General features: G+C 44.0%; 1 protein-coding gene across 1 annotated transcript in view; it reads right to left on the minus strand.

Annotated features, from left to right (window-relative positions):
* Positions 1 to 16,249, minus strand: part of CNOT3 (CCR4-NOT transcription complex subunit 3) — a 42,991-nt gene that overhangs the window by 9,896 nt on the left and 16,846 nt on the right. Inside the window, exons 7-15 of the mRNA XM_087713907.1 lie at positions 13,984 to 14,112; positions 11,045 to 11,140; positions 10,001 to 10,220; positions 8,096 to 8,229; positions 7,643 to 7,699; positions 6,009 to 6,324; positions 4,341 to 4,446; positions 2,240 to 2,417; positions 222 to 321 (exon numbers count right to left, since the gene is read on the minus strand). Of these exons, the coding sequence (XP_087570033.1) occupies positions 222 to 321; positions 2,240 to 2,417; positions 4,341 to 4,446; positions 6,009 to 6,324; positions 7,643 to 7,699; positions 8,096 to 8,229; positions 10,001 to 10,220; positions 11,045 to 11,140; positions 13,984 to 14,112 (1,336 nt within the window). The remainder of the gene's footprint in view (positions 1 to 221; positions 322 to 2,239; positions 2,418 to 4,340; positions 4,447 to 6,008; positions 6,325 to 7,642; positions 7,700 to 8,095; positions 8,230 to 10,000; positions 10,221 to 11,044; positions 11,141 to 13,983; positions 14,113 to 16,249) is intronic.

Consider the following 16,249-nt stretch of genomic DNA (forward strand, 5'->3'; position numbering starts at 1 on the left):
CTCTCTCATACGAGAGGGAGGGGAGAGAGGGAGAGGGAGAGCCAGACAGAGACATAGATTTGCACAATTTCCACCCATCATAGCTCTCCAGACACACAGGCTTTTGATGCAGAATCTAGCTTTTGACACCCAGATCCTGAACTTCAGAGGTTTTGCACTGGTTTGGCCTTGTTTCTGACCCATAGCTTAAGGGAGGAGATGCCCCCTTTCTCACTACTTACCCCTATCAGCCAGGTGAAGAGATGGCACAGGGTCTTCTATGCTAGAGCTGATTGCTGCCCTCTCAGCCATGGATTTCAACGAACTTAGAGGTTCAGGTGCCTACAGGGCAAAAGAGACATCCAAAGGAAAGGAGGTAAGAAAGAACAGAGGTGCAGATATGTGTTTAAAAACTCTGCTAAAAACAAAATGAATAAACAAACTTTGTGAGGGAGTTCAAGCTAATCATGTTTTCTCTGATTAGCAAACCTTACAGAGCTGCTGAAAGGCTAACATGGAACAAACCCAGCTCCATGTATCAGCTCCAGTAGTTCTGTTCTAAAACAGTTAAAGCCATGCTGAATTCATATCAAAGACCTGTGCTGTGTCCACAAGAGCAAATCAAGAATTTTCTTAGAAATTCTCAAGTGGACAATTAGAATGAAAACATCCCCAGTAATTAATCCCCCCAAAAATATTCTGCCCCTGGTTTTGAAGGAAATGTATTTTGTGCCATGGCCAGCAGCCATTCACACATTCATCTTTTTTCATCTAGCTTCTTTTAAAGCTACATTTTGTGACACTCAATTCCACCATGCACTGACTTAAAAAAAATATATCCTGTTTCACTCAACTTCACCAGAAAGACATAGACTTTAATATTATGGGAAATGGATAAAAATATTTTCCCTCATGTCTTGTGGAATTTTATACATCCCTATTGTGTCTCCCTTACTTCTCTTTTGCCTCTCTATAGTTTAAAACAACTTATTACATTTCTCCTTGGAAAACTGCTCCAATCCTTCTATTATTTTGGTCATTTACCTTTTCTAGGATTGTGGTATCAATTTCAGCCTATTATGCTAAAAAATTGTATTTCAAATCCAATCACACCCGTCAAGAGGCAACTGGACTTTCTTGTTTTTCTTTGAAGGAGTTTTGTTCTTCAGCTCTGACTGGATGGTGGGGAATGGAAAGATTTATATACCTTGCAAACAGCTGGTCGTTTGTATTCTTCTGGTGAATCATTAAAGCCACCTGGAGGTTTATCTGTGTCATCAAAGTAACCTGAGTGGGTGCAAATAGGTGTGGAGCCTTCTGGGAATTGTTGAAAAGACTGTGTTGTAGACCGGAGATAGATGATCTTGTATCCCTTCCCCTTTGTTGAGAGGGCTCTTCATCTATCTATTTCTGGTCTACAACGCAGTTCGACAGAAGGCTCCACACCCATTTGCACCACTCAGGTGATCCTGAGAACACTGATAAACCTCCAAGTGGCCTCAATGACTCTCTAAAAGAATGCAAATGACCAGATGTCTGCAAGAAGTATAAATCCTTCAATTCCCCACCATCCCGTCAGAACTGAAGAAGCTTCTTGGATGAGAAGTGAAAATGTCTTCAAAGAAAAACCAGAAAGACCAGTTGCGTCTTGAAAAAGCACCTTTGGGATAACCATGACCTGGATGAGTGAGATTCTCTCCATAGACAATCATACCACAGATTTATTAAAGGGAATTAAGAAATTGGTAGCTTAACATCTAATTTTATTTCTATTCTATTTCTATAGATGCCTGACAAGAAATCTGGCTTTTTCACAATTTCACTCACAGCAAAAAAAAAAAAAAAAAAAAAAATCCTCATAGAATTGACAGTTTTATCTAGCTGTGTATCGCAAACTCAACCTGTTTCCTAGCCAACCATCACCAGCTCATTTCCTGCCAACACGTACATGATTTAAAGTTTTAAATTCCTTTAATTTTGTCAATGTCTCTGTCCTGAAGCTTTCTTTGGAAAGCTTGTGGTGTGCCAGTTTTATTTCAGACATCTAAACGACTGAACACTTTTTTTTTTCATCCTTTTTCATCCATCTTGGCTCACAAGTTGGAAAACTCTGGTTCTAGCACAGGTCTTGGGGTGTCCCAGATTAAAATTTTCAGGTTCTGAATATTCTCCCAGCCATCTTCCCCGAAAGTCACTGCAATGCTTTGAAACCGTCTGTTGGGTGAAAAGTATGGCAGAAGAGAACCCGAGGGCTTCTAACCTTGATCTCAGGCGTGGAGCTGAACTGGGGTGGCCCGTTGAGCAACGTCTGGGCAGATTTGCTGTCGGAGAAGCTGGGTGTGGGTGAGGCAGGTGGGTTGGCAGTCAGAGGCACCAGGAGGCTGGATCCAGTGCTATTGCTGACACTTGATGGCTGAGGAGCTGCACTGGGCTCTTTCCTACCAGAAGGAAGCAAGACAAAGGAAAAGGAGAAAAGGAGTCAGAAGAGGCCTTAAAGATTTTAAGGAAATAACTTCAGCTGCAGATCAGAGGTGGTCCTCGCCTTATGATTACAACTGGGGATGGAATATTCTTTACTAAGCAAGATGCCCATTAAAGGTAAAGGTTCTCCTCACTCATGTGCTAGTTGTTCCTGACTCTAGGGGGCAGTGCTCATCTCTGTTTCAAAGCCGAAGAGCCAGCGCTGTCCGAAGATGTCTCCGTGGTCATGTGGCCGGCATGACTAAATGCCAAAGGTGCACGGAATGCTGTTACCTTCCCACCAAAGTTGGTCTCTATTTTTTCTACTTGTATTTTTACGTGCCTTCAAATTGCTAGATTGGCAGAAGCTGGGACAAGTAACGGGAGCTCACTCCATTACATGGTGCTAGGGATTCGAACTGCCAACCTTTCTGATCAACAAGCTGAGCGTATTAGTCACTGAACCACTACATCCCAAGACAGCTATTAAGCATGCCCAATTTTGCAACTCTTTTTTTTTTTTTTGCCACGTTTGTTAAAAGTGATTCAGGAAGCCATTAAGTGACTCTGGCTTCCCCCTTCGACTTTGCTTGTTGGAAGTCGGCTGGGAAGGTCGCAAATAGCAATCACACAACCCCAGGATGCGGCAGCTCTTGCAAATACGTGCCTGTTGCCAAGCACCAGAATTTTGATCTCGTGGCTGGGAGGGGGGGGGGGCGCTGCAATGGTTTGAGGACTGATTGTAAATCTTTTTTTCAGTGCTCTTGTAACTTTGGATGGTTGCTAAGCAAACGGTCATAAGTCAAGGACTTCCTATACCTCACTAGCACGGAACCGGACTGAATAATCATCATTAAGCCAAATCACTCTCTTCTTAAAAAGCAAACTATCACTTCTTTTCCCCAAGTTATTCATGTTGCAGGCTGTATGCATATTCCAACATCACACGAAGGTGGAAATCTTGTATTTCTAAGGAATAATTGGCATGTTGGCTTAATGTTTGTAACAACCCAGCAGAAACTGACTGAGGCTATTATTCAGTCAGTCTGCTATAGATTTTCTGCAGTTATGCTAACACGGAGCGATTCCCAAACTGTACGATGACATTGTTAAAAAACAAACTGCTTTTGAAAACCTGTCTAGAATAGGAATGTCTGGGAGTGGGAGGGTGTGGGAGCCTACAGATACAGGTAGTGATAACAGTTTGTTCAGTAACGCTTCAAAGTTATGTCAGCGCTGAAAAAAGTGACATGATTATTTTTCATGCTCATGACCATTGCAGCATCCCCATGGTCACAAGATTTACCTTCAAATGCTTGACAACCGGTTCATATTTAATTATAGTTGCAGTGTCCCGGTGTGTGTGTGTGTGTGTGTGTGTGTGTGTGTGTGTGTGTGTGTGTGTGTGAGATGTGATGTGATCACGTTTTACATCCTCCTGACAGGCAAAGTCAATGGGGAAGCCAGATTCATTTAACAACCAAGTTACTAATTTGACAACTGCAGGGATTCACTTAACATGTGACAAGAAAAGTTGTAAAGTGGGGCAAAACTCACTTAACAAATTCCTCACCCAGCCCACAGAAATTTTGAGCCCCATTGTGGTCGTTACGTCGAGGGCTACTTGTAATGTTTTCAAAGGGGAAAGAAGAAAGTAGCAAGATATTTAAAACTATTTCTCAGTTCCTGAAAGTTAACATGAATGAATTTTATCTTTTGAATTGTTTAGATCCTGAACTGCTTAGAACTTTAAACACATTGAAACTGAACCTGTACCTGGAAAAACATGCGATGGTGCTGGCGAGACTGCAGTTACTGGGGTCCAGCTGCCAGGCTTATAGAGAAAAAAGTTATACTGAGAGGAAGGGAGGGAAGAGGAGCAAAGAGAAGAAAATACTCACGTGGAAGCACTGGGTGGGTTGTGTGACGTTGTCTGGTTAGGCAATGACTGGTTGCCGCTGCTTAGTGTAGAATCCGAGCTGCTGTCAGCTACCACGGAGCTGTAACCTGGCAGGAGACAGAAAGGCTAAAGGTCTCTCTAGCAAAGAGCTCTGGATCTCTCAATTCCTGGCTTATCCCATGCCAGATTTTTCCACAACTGGCTGCCCTCTGGATGAGCTGCACTTCAACTGGCTGTCATGCCTGACAGGATTTACAGGAACTGAATCCCACACACCTGGATGATAGCTAGACTGCAGGAGATTGTCCTCTATTGGTAAAACAACAGTCTACATCAGGGGTATCAAACTCGATTTCATTGAGGGCCACATCAGAGTTGCATTCGACTTTGGGGTGGGGGTAGGGGTGGCCAGCTCGACGTCACTCATGTCAGGAGTGCCTGTGGTGGCCTGAGCACTCTGCCAATGAAAACGGGCTCCCGAGCTCCATTTTTGGCTGGGACAGCCCCTTGCAGCCCCCTGCCAGTGAAAATGGAGCTCCAGAGGGCTGCATGTGGCTCTCCCAAGCCATGTTTTCGCTGGCGGAGACCCCGTGGGCTAGTCCTTCGCTGTTTCCAGGGCAGCCCTGTGGGCCAGATCTAAGCATCCCACCGGTTGGATCCATCTCCCGGGCCTTGAGTTTGACACCCCTGGTCTACATACAGGTAGTCCTCAGCTTTAGGACTGGCCGCTTAATAACCATTTAAAATTACAACAGACCTCCCCAGAGCAACTCTGTTGTCAGAGTTACAATGACTATATTTCCGCCTGTGGTCACGTGATGGCATTTTGGGGGGTTGGCAGCCAGGTCATCTTTACATGAAACCCAATTTACATTTTTTGCTGGTTTCCAGCGTTTATTTCCATTTTTCAGTAAAAAAAACACCCATTGGGGAAAATTGATTAGTTTAATGACGGTGGTCTTCACTTAGTGACTGCAGTTGTTCATTTGGATGCCTCATGTGGATGTCTCGCCTTAAGACTGCAATGACCCACAACTGTTAATTCTGGGCTCAATTACAGTTGTAATTTGAGGACCACATATACTGAGCTCACCGTGGAAGTAACAGCAAAGATATACAGGTAGTCCTCGACTTACAGGAGTTCATTTAGTGACCATCCAGAGTGACAAGGACAGTGAACAGTGAGTTATGACCGTTCTTCACGCTTACGACGGTTGCAGCATTCTCATGGTCACACAATCAAAATTCAGATTCTTGGCCACCGACTCATACTTATGACACTTGCAATGTCCCGGGGGTCATGTGATCCCCCTTTTGAGACCAGCAAAGCCAACGGGGAGGCCAGATTCACTTAACAACCGTGTTACTAACTTAACCACTGCAATGATTCACTTAACAACTGTGGCAAGAAAAGTTGTAAAATGGGGCAAAACCCGCTTAACAAACGTCTCACCTTGCAACATAAAATTTTGGGCTCCATTGCGGTCATAACTCAAGGACTGCCTGTATAAGCAAAAGCTCATCCATGTGTCCCAAACAACGGGGAGAAGCTTCTTTTAAAGGTCGTGTTCTGCAGCATGACTGCAGGCTCTACACCCCAGGAAGCATGGAAAACCCGAAAGAGGAGCCACCCCTGATACCCCCTGGGGCCCATCTGCAGCAAACTCACTGGTTGCACCGTTCTGCTTGCTGGCGTTCTGCTGGGTGCTGGGAGGCCGGGGCTGGGAGGCGTTGGTGCTGGGAGGTGGGGGCGCCACAGCCTGCGCGTAAGGGGTTGGGGTAGTCGATGCATGCCCTGCCGGAGGGTTAGCTTTGCTGCTTGCATTCCCGCTGCCAGCAACGGCCCCATTGCTGTTGGAGCCAGGCCCGTTGCCCAGGGAGGACGATGTGCTGGAGCTGCCGCCCATCGGGTAGCTGGGAGGGATGGTGGGAGGAGGCTGGTGGTGGTTGTTGTGGAGGCCTTTTGAACCGTTCTTTGCTGGGGACTAAGGCAGAACAGAGAATGGAAGGTTTGTTTTCATTTGTCCACCCCAAGAATCCCCACTTTCTCTGATCCAACGGGGGAGACTCCAGGCCATTCATATCTCAAAACCAAATACACAATGGAAGAGATTAAAAACAAATCAATTACAGGTAGTCCTCATTTACCGACTGCTTATTCGACAACCGTTCAGCGATACAGAGGTAATGAACAAGTAGGTTTATGACTAATCCTAGAACCTGTGGCTGTCGCAGTATCCCATGGTCATTTAAGAAAATGACAGAGTTGAAGGGGACCCTGGAGGTCTTCTAGTCCAACCCCCTGCTCAAGCAGGTGAGCCTATACCAGGGATAATCTATAAGCACGGTCGACTTAGGTATTCCCAATTTTTTGACATTTTATTTTCTATCTTTACATTTTTTAAAATGTTTTTATTCTAATAAATATTAGTAAAATATTAAAAAAGAAAATAGATGTAATGTATTATAATTGTTTTTTGTATTTTTTTTTGGGGGGGGTGCTTGGCCACCAACATGCATTTACAAGTCGCAGTGTCCCAAGATCAGGATTACAATTTTCACAGTGGGCTTCTGACAAGCAAAGCCAATGGGGAATACGGCAGGAAGTTGCAAGTCACAGTTACACATCACGCCTAACGACTGTGGGGATTCACGTAACAACCACAGTCAGAACTGCCGTCATAGCTTGGGTGGACTTATGTGATGTGTCACTTTATGACCACAATGCTTATGACGCAGTTGCCAGTCTCAACTGTGGCTGGTGAGGAGTACCAGAAAATAACAAATAAAATTACAAAAAATATTCCCCCCCCCTATCACAAAGACAAAACCATAGGGATTTTCAAATTCTGACTCCCTTATCCTTCCTCATAAATAGCCAAATGAAGCATTTCAGTCGTACCCAAGTACAGAGCTACCTGTCTTTGAAATTCATACATGGAATTGTTCGGGTGAAATGCATTCCCACATTAATGTCGCCTTGCTCGTAGAAGCAGGTGCAAGAAAGCCCAAGAGAGAAACGGTGCCTCAACAGGCAGTATTTCTACATGCAAAGAGATCTGAAGTGGATGGATTTCTCAGAGCAATTTCTCTGGGGTAATTCAGGAAATGGCTCACGACACCAAAACTAGATTGTACTGTATCAGGAACAACGAAGCTCCGTTAGTTCTAACTAACTAGTCCCAACACTTCTTCCTCCCCAAAAGAGTCCGCAGGCCCTTCCCCCTAACCAAAACTTGGCTGTGTTTCAGCCTCTCCCACCATCTTCATTACGAGATGAAGAACCCCAGGCTTCAAACTCACTTGGCTGACTTCACTGTCTGTTGACCGTCCTCGTTTCTTATCATCTTCAGAGTTCTCCTAAAAAGGGAAAAGAAAGGTTAAGTACCGCAGCACAAAGCAGCATCTAACCAACTCTCTTAAGATGAGAAGCCAGTTCAGCCCTGCTTCATATTCGGAGGGGAGACTGTCTGGGCCTTTGAGGAGACCGAGGAGACTAGTTAAGCGACAAGCATCCCCCAGAAGGCAGCAATGGCAAAGCACATCTTGCCGTGTGAAGTGAGTGGATGAAGCCAGCGGGCCCCGAGTGCAACTCAAAGGCATCTAATTGAGCATCGTCACAGGAAAGTGTGTCTTCCTGTGGGGTAAACATGGAAGCTGACCTAAGGAAGCCCTCATCAGAGTTCATGCATGAATGCTTCGTTCCCACAAACCCATGGATGTTCCCTCAGCATCTTCACCCAGGACCCTCCTTACCGTTGTGCAGTTTGCAGGGCTGGGTGGGATTGGGGAGCTGGAGGTGGTCGAGGTGGGTGTGCTGCTGGACTGGTTGAACATCTCATCTTCCATGTGGCTATGGCTGGGTGGGGAAGTGGCTACCAGTGCCTGTGCTGGAAGGCCAAGAGCAAGAGGAGATGAAGGGAGACGCTTATGCAGTCAGGCAGAAACATTATGGCCAGTTAAGGCAACCACAGAAAACTTACCTCAGTATATTTGAATTCTAGATCAGGGATGTACCTGGACCGGCCCTGGGGTCTGGCATGCCAGAAACCGGGCCAGGCAAACAAGCAAAGCCCTCTCTGTGGGATGCTGGCAGCATGAAATCATGCCTCCCCCACCCCCACCCCCGGTCTGTGGAAAAACCTCTCTCCACGAAACCCTCCCTGGTGCCCAAAAGATTGGGGACCACTGTTCTAGATGTTTAAAGTGCAATAACCACGGTAGATTTTGTAAAATATAACAATCTTTTTGCACCTTGCAGGCTAACCAATGTCTTATGCAAAGCTTTCATGGATCACACTTACTCTTACACAGGTAGTCCTCAATTTACAACCATTCGTTTAGTGACCATTTAAAGCTACAAAGGCATCAAGTGACTTATGACCGTTTTTCACACTTACGACGACCGTTGCAGCATACCCCGTGGTCCCATGATCAAAATTCAGATGCTTGAAAACTGGTTCATATTTATGACGGTTGCAGTGTCCAGGGGTCATGCGATCACCTTTTGTGACCTTCTGATAAGCAAAGTTAATAGGGAAACCAGATTCACCGAACAGCCCTGTTATTAACCTAACAACTGCAGTGATTCACTTAACAACTGTGGCAAGAAAGGTCATAAAATGGGGCAAAACTCACTTAACAACTCTCTGAGCCAGAGAAATTTTGGGCTTAATTGTGGTCGTAAGTTGAGGACTACCTGTACATAAAAATAATAGCAATAGCAATAGCAGTAGACTTATATACCGCTTCATAGGGCTTTCAGCCCTCTCTAAGCGGTTTACAGAGAGTCAGCATATTGCCCCCAACAATCTGGGTCCTCATTTTACCCACCTCGGAAGGATGGAAGGCTGAGTCAACCCTGAGCCGGTGAGATTTGAACCGCTGAACTGCTGATCTAGCAGTAGCCTGCAGTGCTGCATTTAACCACTGCGCCACCTCGGCTCTTCAGGAGCTCTCTAAGGAGAGCTCATAGCAAAAAACTATTTTTTGTTTAAAGAAAACCCCATAATTATTTCTTGGAGGAAAAACAAATTAATTCTGAGAAATAAGTAAAAATTACAGCTATGCCTTGTTTTGCAACTACCTTAGTTGGCGACTATTTGCAAGTACAACGGTAATAAACAGTATTAAAAATACATTTTCCCAGCGTGTGTGCCTGACAACGGAAGTCATCAATGTAAAACTGATTTAAGAGTTGGTCAGTTTCAGGTTCTAATCAGCTAATTAAGGTCACAGAACTGAGCCTAGTTAACTTGCAGTTAGCATGTTTTAGGAAATACTGGGTTGGGGACAAAGGCAGTTCAGCAAGAAATCACTTGCTTAAGCAATCTCTCCATTCTGTGAAAAGGCGAAAAAAGCGGGGGAAATGGTTGGACACAGGACACTGTACATCTCCCTCCCTTCCTCTCTCTCCCTCTCTCTCTGTATTCACAGTGTCTATTTTGCTTAACAACTGTTGAAATGGAATGCACTTGTTAAATGAGATTGTATAATCATGGCTGCAGTTCAAGAAGCAAAAGAGAATCTGCGGGGAAAGAGAAAAATATAAGGGGTTTTGAAGGTCCTGAGTTTTATGGGGAGGGAAACTATGGTGATTTTATTGCAACCACTTCAACTGTCATCTCCCCCATGACTGTCCGCCCGGAAGGCAACACTTACGAATGTCTTCTAAGTCGAGGTCATCGTAGAGAAACTCATTCTCCTCAAAATCGGGGTCCTGCGAAGAATCTACGTAATACTCCACGTCATCCTTGATTTTGCGGATAGAGTCCACGTTGATGGAGTCGTTGTCCAGCATGCGCAGGATTGTCTCCAGCATCCGGATGTGGTACCGATGCTTCTCAATGTGCCGCTTTAGGCCCTCGATCCGGTCTTGCTTCTGTTTCTCGTGGGAAGGACAGGTTGGATCACACGCTTAGCCAGTGTTTCTCGACCTTGGCAACTTTTAAAATGCAGGCTGGGAATTCTGGGAGTTGAAGTCCACACCTCTTTAAAAGTTGCCATGGTTGAGAAGAAGCGCTGGGCTGAGCGATAAGGGGGGGCTTGTTGAGTTCTGACTTAGTGAATTCCTAGTCTTTGGGTTGGGATGTGGACATGCACATTTTATAATGCACCATTTCCTGACCTCGAAATGTGTTGGTGTCGCAAAACTCCTGGAAGGGGGAATCCTGTCTCTCCAATCTTCGGAGAGCACAATGCTAAAAAAGGCTCTAAAAATGTTATTGACTGCTCAGGCTTATTGGGGAAAAAAAAGAAAAGACAGGTAATACATGCCTCTGAAATAACTTCCAATTTTGGATATGCTATGTTCTGAAATGCTAAGTCCAACTCAGACATGAAACTTAGGCTATCCACTTGCAATGCAAATTGACTGCCAATTCACCCCTTCGGTTCACCCATCTCTGATATTGGAATGATTCCAAGGAGACCCAGTTTCTAATCCACCCTCAGTCATGGAAGCTCCTTGGAATACCCTGGGCCATTTACTCTGCCTCTCTTCAGCCCAGCTCAACTCACAGGGCTGGGGTGGGTGGGGGGGATAAGAGGTACCCAGTACACTGTCTTGAGCTCCTGAATGAAAAGAAAGGTCGGATCTAATCAATAAAGGATTTCACAAACTCTCAAAATGCCTGGATTTTCCACTCATTAATCCCCAATGCACTGTAGGCACAAGCATCTAAAAGAGCCATTTCATCAACTCACATCCTTGTCTCCTTTCTTCTTGCGCGTCTGGACCGAGAGTGACTCCACTTCGCTCTCAAACTGATCCACCTGCATGTTCAAGGTGTCTATTGTATTCTGGGAGGGAGGGAGGGAGGAGAGAGGAAGCAGACAAAGAGATCATTATCCAGATTACAGATTAACAAGAATTGGGAGGTCATTTAGTCCACCCCCACCCCGCCCAAGCAGGAAACCCTACACCATTCCTGACAAGGTTACTTAGCTATGCAGGAAAAAGGAACAAACTAGACTTGTTAATGAAGCAGATCACTGCCGACCACCTAATGGGTAAAAAATAATAATTAATCTACAGGGATTTTCAACTGGAAAGCCCCAGAAATTCTGGGAGATATGTGAAAAATTGAGAGCATATGGGGTAACGAGCGAAAAGTGGCCTCAAAAGAAGGCCGAAGTCAGCTGGCCAGTTGACAAGGCAATGCCTCACGTGCTCTGACAAATGGCTCTGTGTGCCACCTGTAGCACGTGTGCATAGGTTCGCCATCACGGCTATAGTTTACTGAAGCCTCCGCACCCTTTGCTGCAAAGAGGTAAATTGCTGGGAGGCAGAGGCCAAAGGGTTGGGGACGGTGGGTGGGTGGGGCTACATTCAGTGTATAAGACGCAACCAAATTTTCACCCTCTTTTGGGGGGGGGGGAGAAGGTGCATCTTATACTCTGAAAAATATGGCAACTCCCAGCCTATGGTCTATTTTCTAAAATATGTTTTATCAGTTATCAGTTGCTGGGTAGCATAGAGCAGACATTTGTACAATAGAAGTGTTTCTGGTGGCTGTCTTTAAAAAGACCATCTGATTTATTTTAAGAATGACATTTCCTGGGCCACAGTCCATAGATCTGATGAAATGATATCTTGAATGGCAGAGGCTGTTTCCTAATGAGGCTTCTGCAGGGCACTGGGCTGCTCTGAATGCCAGCAACAGACTTCTTATTTTCTGGGCTATTGTTTTCTACCATTTCTGGTTATATGTACGTACATGAACAGTATATATGTGGAGGGGAGGGAATGTTTTCTGTGTTTTCTTCATTTAATTTGCTCCTGATCTCAGTGTTTCCCTTTCTCCTTTAAATATACAATGAGGAAAGCACAGATGGTAACAATTAGGTATTACTAAAAGCAACCAGCTTCCCTCCCAGTTGTTTGTGATGGTATTCTTAACAAGCTATGTGCATTAATTAGCTTGGCAATGCCAGGATCTAAGAGTCATAAAGAACTATTTCGCCAATAGATCTTGCAGCTCTCCCTAACTAGTTTCTTTCCATTATCTATACCCAGAAGGGTCCAATATTAACGCTAACTGGAGATGCTACTATTGTCATTATCAGTCCTTGCTGCATAGTCATTCCTTCTGACTCTACTTTTATTTATTCTGCTCCATTAAGTTCGGAAAACCATTTAGGGTCATGACTGAGTTGTGCGATATGTAAATAAATGAGTAATTGTGCACATATGTGCACAAAAACTGTACACAAATGCTACTTGGGCTTGTTTTTCTTGCATTTGAGGAAGGATTTCCATAAGTTTGTGTTTAACTGGCGCTATCATTTGTCTGGAGCACACTAAAACGCCCAAAACAAAGATAAATCCTGTAAGGCGCCACTTTCACAGCCAAATATTTCAATTTCCCCCAATTTCTAAGCTTGAACAGAAACCAGCCCTCATAAATTGCTTCTTTGCTGTTAGAAAATCAGGCCAAGTTGCAATTCAAATCAAATAATAATTGAAGCAATGTCTTTTTTTGTCTTTAAAAAAAAAAAAAAATAAGTGAGCCCCACGTGGATAAACTGTTGCAGAAGCTGGTGGGAGTTAGCAGAGATGGCCAAACTGACCTCCTTGATTAAAGACAAAAATACAACTACTTTTCTTTCTGCTTGAAAACTGCTTCTGAACTTTGTGCTCCAGTGGGGAAAAATATATGAAACATTGACTTTGGATTTTACTGATTAGATATCTACTGATTAGACTTTTTTTGTTGTAGAAATGGCTAGTTTACACTACTATCTAAAAGTAAAGAAATTGAGGTTTGATGCTGTTAATTTATTATTTTACAGTATTGAAGTTAGAAGTCAACACCATTTTTTCCCCTTTTCCCCACACTTTTCCCTCGCCTATCTTTCCCACTATTTTCTTTTTGTATTTCTGTATTTTATAGTATTAATACGTACATAAATAAAATTTTGGTTAAAATAAAAATCAGTGGGCCAAGAGATGGGAGACACAAAACTTGTTAACAAACCGCCATTTTCCAACAGCATGGCCCCCCAAATCTATTCCCCAAACTACACTGGTTACTGACAACTCCTGTGAATTGACTTGGAGAAACTCCCTCTGGGCTCCCTCCAAGGTCCTTCCCAGCCCTATGATTCTATGGCCAGCTTCAACCTCTATTCTGCATTCAATGAGTTCAAAGATATGGCTGCATTCTTCTAATTGTGCAACTGTCTATGTAGCCAAGGGTCATCACCACCAGAACTTCTCCCTTATTCAGGCAAGAGAATTTCTTTTCAGGTTGTCATGAGACTTTTTGGTATTGAGCAACCAAAATATCCACAAGCGTCTCCTTCTTGGAAGACAAAAATTCTGGCTTCGATTTTAACCTTAGAGGAGGGGATAAGGGAAAGGGCTCTTTTAGACTGGCTGGGGGATTCTGGGAGTTGAATTCCACAAGCCTTAAAGTTCCCAAGTTTGGAGACCCCTGCCTTTGGGCCATCAACCACTGCAAATTGTAGAGTTTCGAGATGCTCTTCACCCTATCTAGTAACTTCTGATAAGTCACATAAGTAATTTCTAAGATGGACCCCTTTACATTTTCAGTCTAAGGTTGGACAAAATGAGTTCTGCTCCCCGCTTTCTCCAGAAGCTGCTTTGCCATCCAATCCAGCCAACATTTCCTAGTTCTCACCGTCAGCCACTGCCCAACTTCCTCTTTCTCCTTCTGGGCTGGGTCCACTTTCTGGGCCAGGCCCAGCCCCTCTTTGGAGTAGGCTTTTGTCTTGGTCTCACGTTCCACTACCTTGAACCGCTCCATTTGCTGGAAAGAGAGATTACAAAGTCTCCGTGAGTTAACGCAAAGCAGGAAACAGTTCCCAGGGGGGGGGGCCTCAGAATCCAGCCCCTAGCAGGCATTTTCCAGCATTCGATCATTTGAAATGCACGTCTACACTGCAATAAAATAAAAAATGTGCTCTGATGAACATAACTTCAACCACCATTTTCTATCTGAAAAGAGGGTGGGAAAACCCCAAAACGCTTATGGTCAAATCATAGGGCTCCTCCATATGTAATATCTCCACCACTCTCGAATTTTCAGAATTTGGGTGAACATATGCAATGCCACTGTTTGTATTTGGCAGCAGAACAAATTAATTTATATTGGACTCCTTGGTGCTCATTGAACTTGGTTTGTTTGCCTGCAGACATTTCATTGCCCAACTAGGTAACATCAACATTATCTACATAATTTGGGTACTGAAACATTTGTAAACAAGCAATCAACCAAGCTCAGAGAGCACCAAGGACCCCACAGTTCAACCCTGACCGACAGATATTTTCTTCTATTGCAACTAACTTCTGGCTCTGTTTCAGGATAAGCAAAGTCACCACAAAGACAGAATGAATGAATCTGCAGAATGAATTCTTGAGTCTGAGGTGGTGGTTGCATCTCATTGCATCTCCCATAAATTCTACATCCTCGGGAAAATTTAAGCCACCAAGATGACTATTAAGCTATCCTTTCATTTTCTCTTTTACAACTGAACAGCTTCTCCCCTCATGGTGACCAGTCTGGTTGCTTGAAAATCACTGAACAGGTGGGAAGAAATGTTGGGTTGTGGGGAGGGACACAGGATTAATTGGATGCGGATTTCTGCAGTCTCCCATCAGTTGGAGAAATTCCTAACCAGTTTAGGAGAAGCAGAAGCAGCAATTAGAAAGATTACAGAGCAGATTAAAAGAAGAGGGAGATCTCAGACCATTTAAAATGGCTTTTATCTGCATCTTAATTTGATCTATTTGATTACCCCTTGTAGGTTAAGTTTCAAAACCAACCTTAACCTGATATTGCTTGGAAGTGATGAAAGTTGGCTCCAAAAAACCCAGAAGGGAATCCTGCTGAGGAATCTTGTCCAGAGATAAATTCTACTGCCTATCCTTGAATTCAGAATAGGGACTCACTCTATTTCTTCCTATACAGAAATCCTGGCTCCTGAACTGTTGTGGTAACTTCCTTAGCAAAATTCATAAGCTTGTTTTGTCTACAATGTTGAGTTATTCAAATAAGCAGGCCAGCCCAAACTAGTGAATCTCATTAACATGGTGCTACTACTATAGTGGGACTGATTTTTTTCCTAGCTGAAAGTATCAAAAGAATGGTTTTGCCACGCCCATCTAGCTGCTACTCAAGGTCATGCCCTCTAATTGGGCAAAAACGATGCATCATATGGCAACAATTAAGTACCTCAAATGGGCTAATTTATAGAATGTATCCAAAATCTGGGGCCCAGGACCTTGACATTTGGGAAACTGTAGCTGCTTCAGTGCTATTGGCTGCTGCTGCACTCAAATGATCTATATTTTTTTATATTTCATGACAGTTTCCCAACCAGTCTTGCAATCCCTTGCTCTTTCTCCCACCCGGGAGCAGTAGGAAAGGGAGAGAAAAAAGGAAGATTTCTGATGCTCCCCACCAAATTCCCACAAAGAAATTCAACGAGAAAATCAGCAGGAAGTCAGAGGTCACTCCTGCTCTTATAGTTTTTTTTTTTCTTGCTCGTTATCTTTCTGCTTCTCCATTTAGGAAAGGAAATATATCTAAAATGGTTCCCCAACAGGAACGCGGGTTGTCAATTCAAATGCTTTTTAAAATCAGTATTTTAATATTTAATTGCTTCTACATAATACTGACACTGATGGCTATATATACATAAGTGAGGCACAAAAAGACATTTTCAGTCACAAAGTTAGTAACAAGTAGATATTGTCCACAAATACCCAAAGCAGTGTCACATGGACCCATGCAGAGATGGGCTGCTCCTGGTTCGGCCCGGATTGGGCAAACCGATAGTAGCGTCGGCGGGATGCTCTGCCCACCCACTTCTGCACATGCGCAGAAGCATTGCACGGGTAGGAGCATGCCCAAACCAGTAGTAAAAAAATTGGCAACCCACCAC

The sequence above is a fragment of the Thamnophis sirtalis genome, unplaced genomic scaffold (assembly GCF_051295495.1).
Source record: "Thamnophis sirtalis isolate CommonGarterSnake01/CBP01778 unplaced genomic scaffold, rThaSir2_p1.2 scaffold_4, whole genome shotgun sequence".
NCBI lineage: Eukaryota > Metazoa > Chordata > Lepidosauria > Squamata > Natricidae > Thamnophis > Thamnophis sirtalis.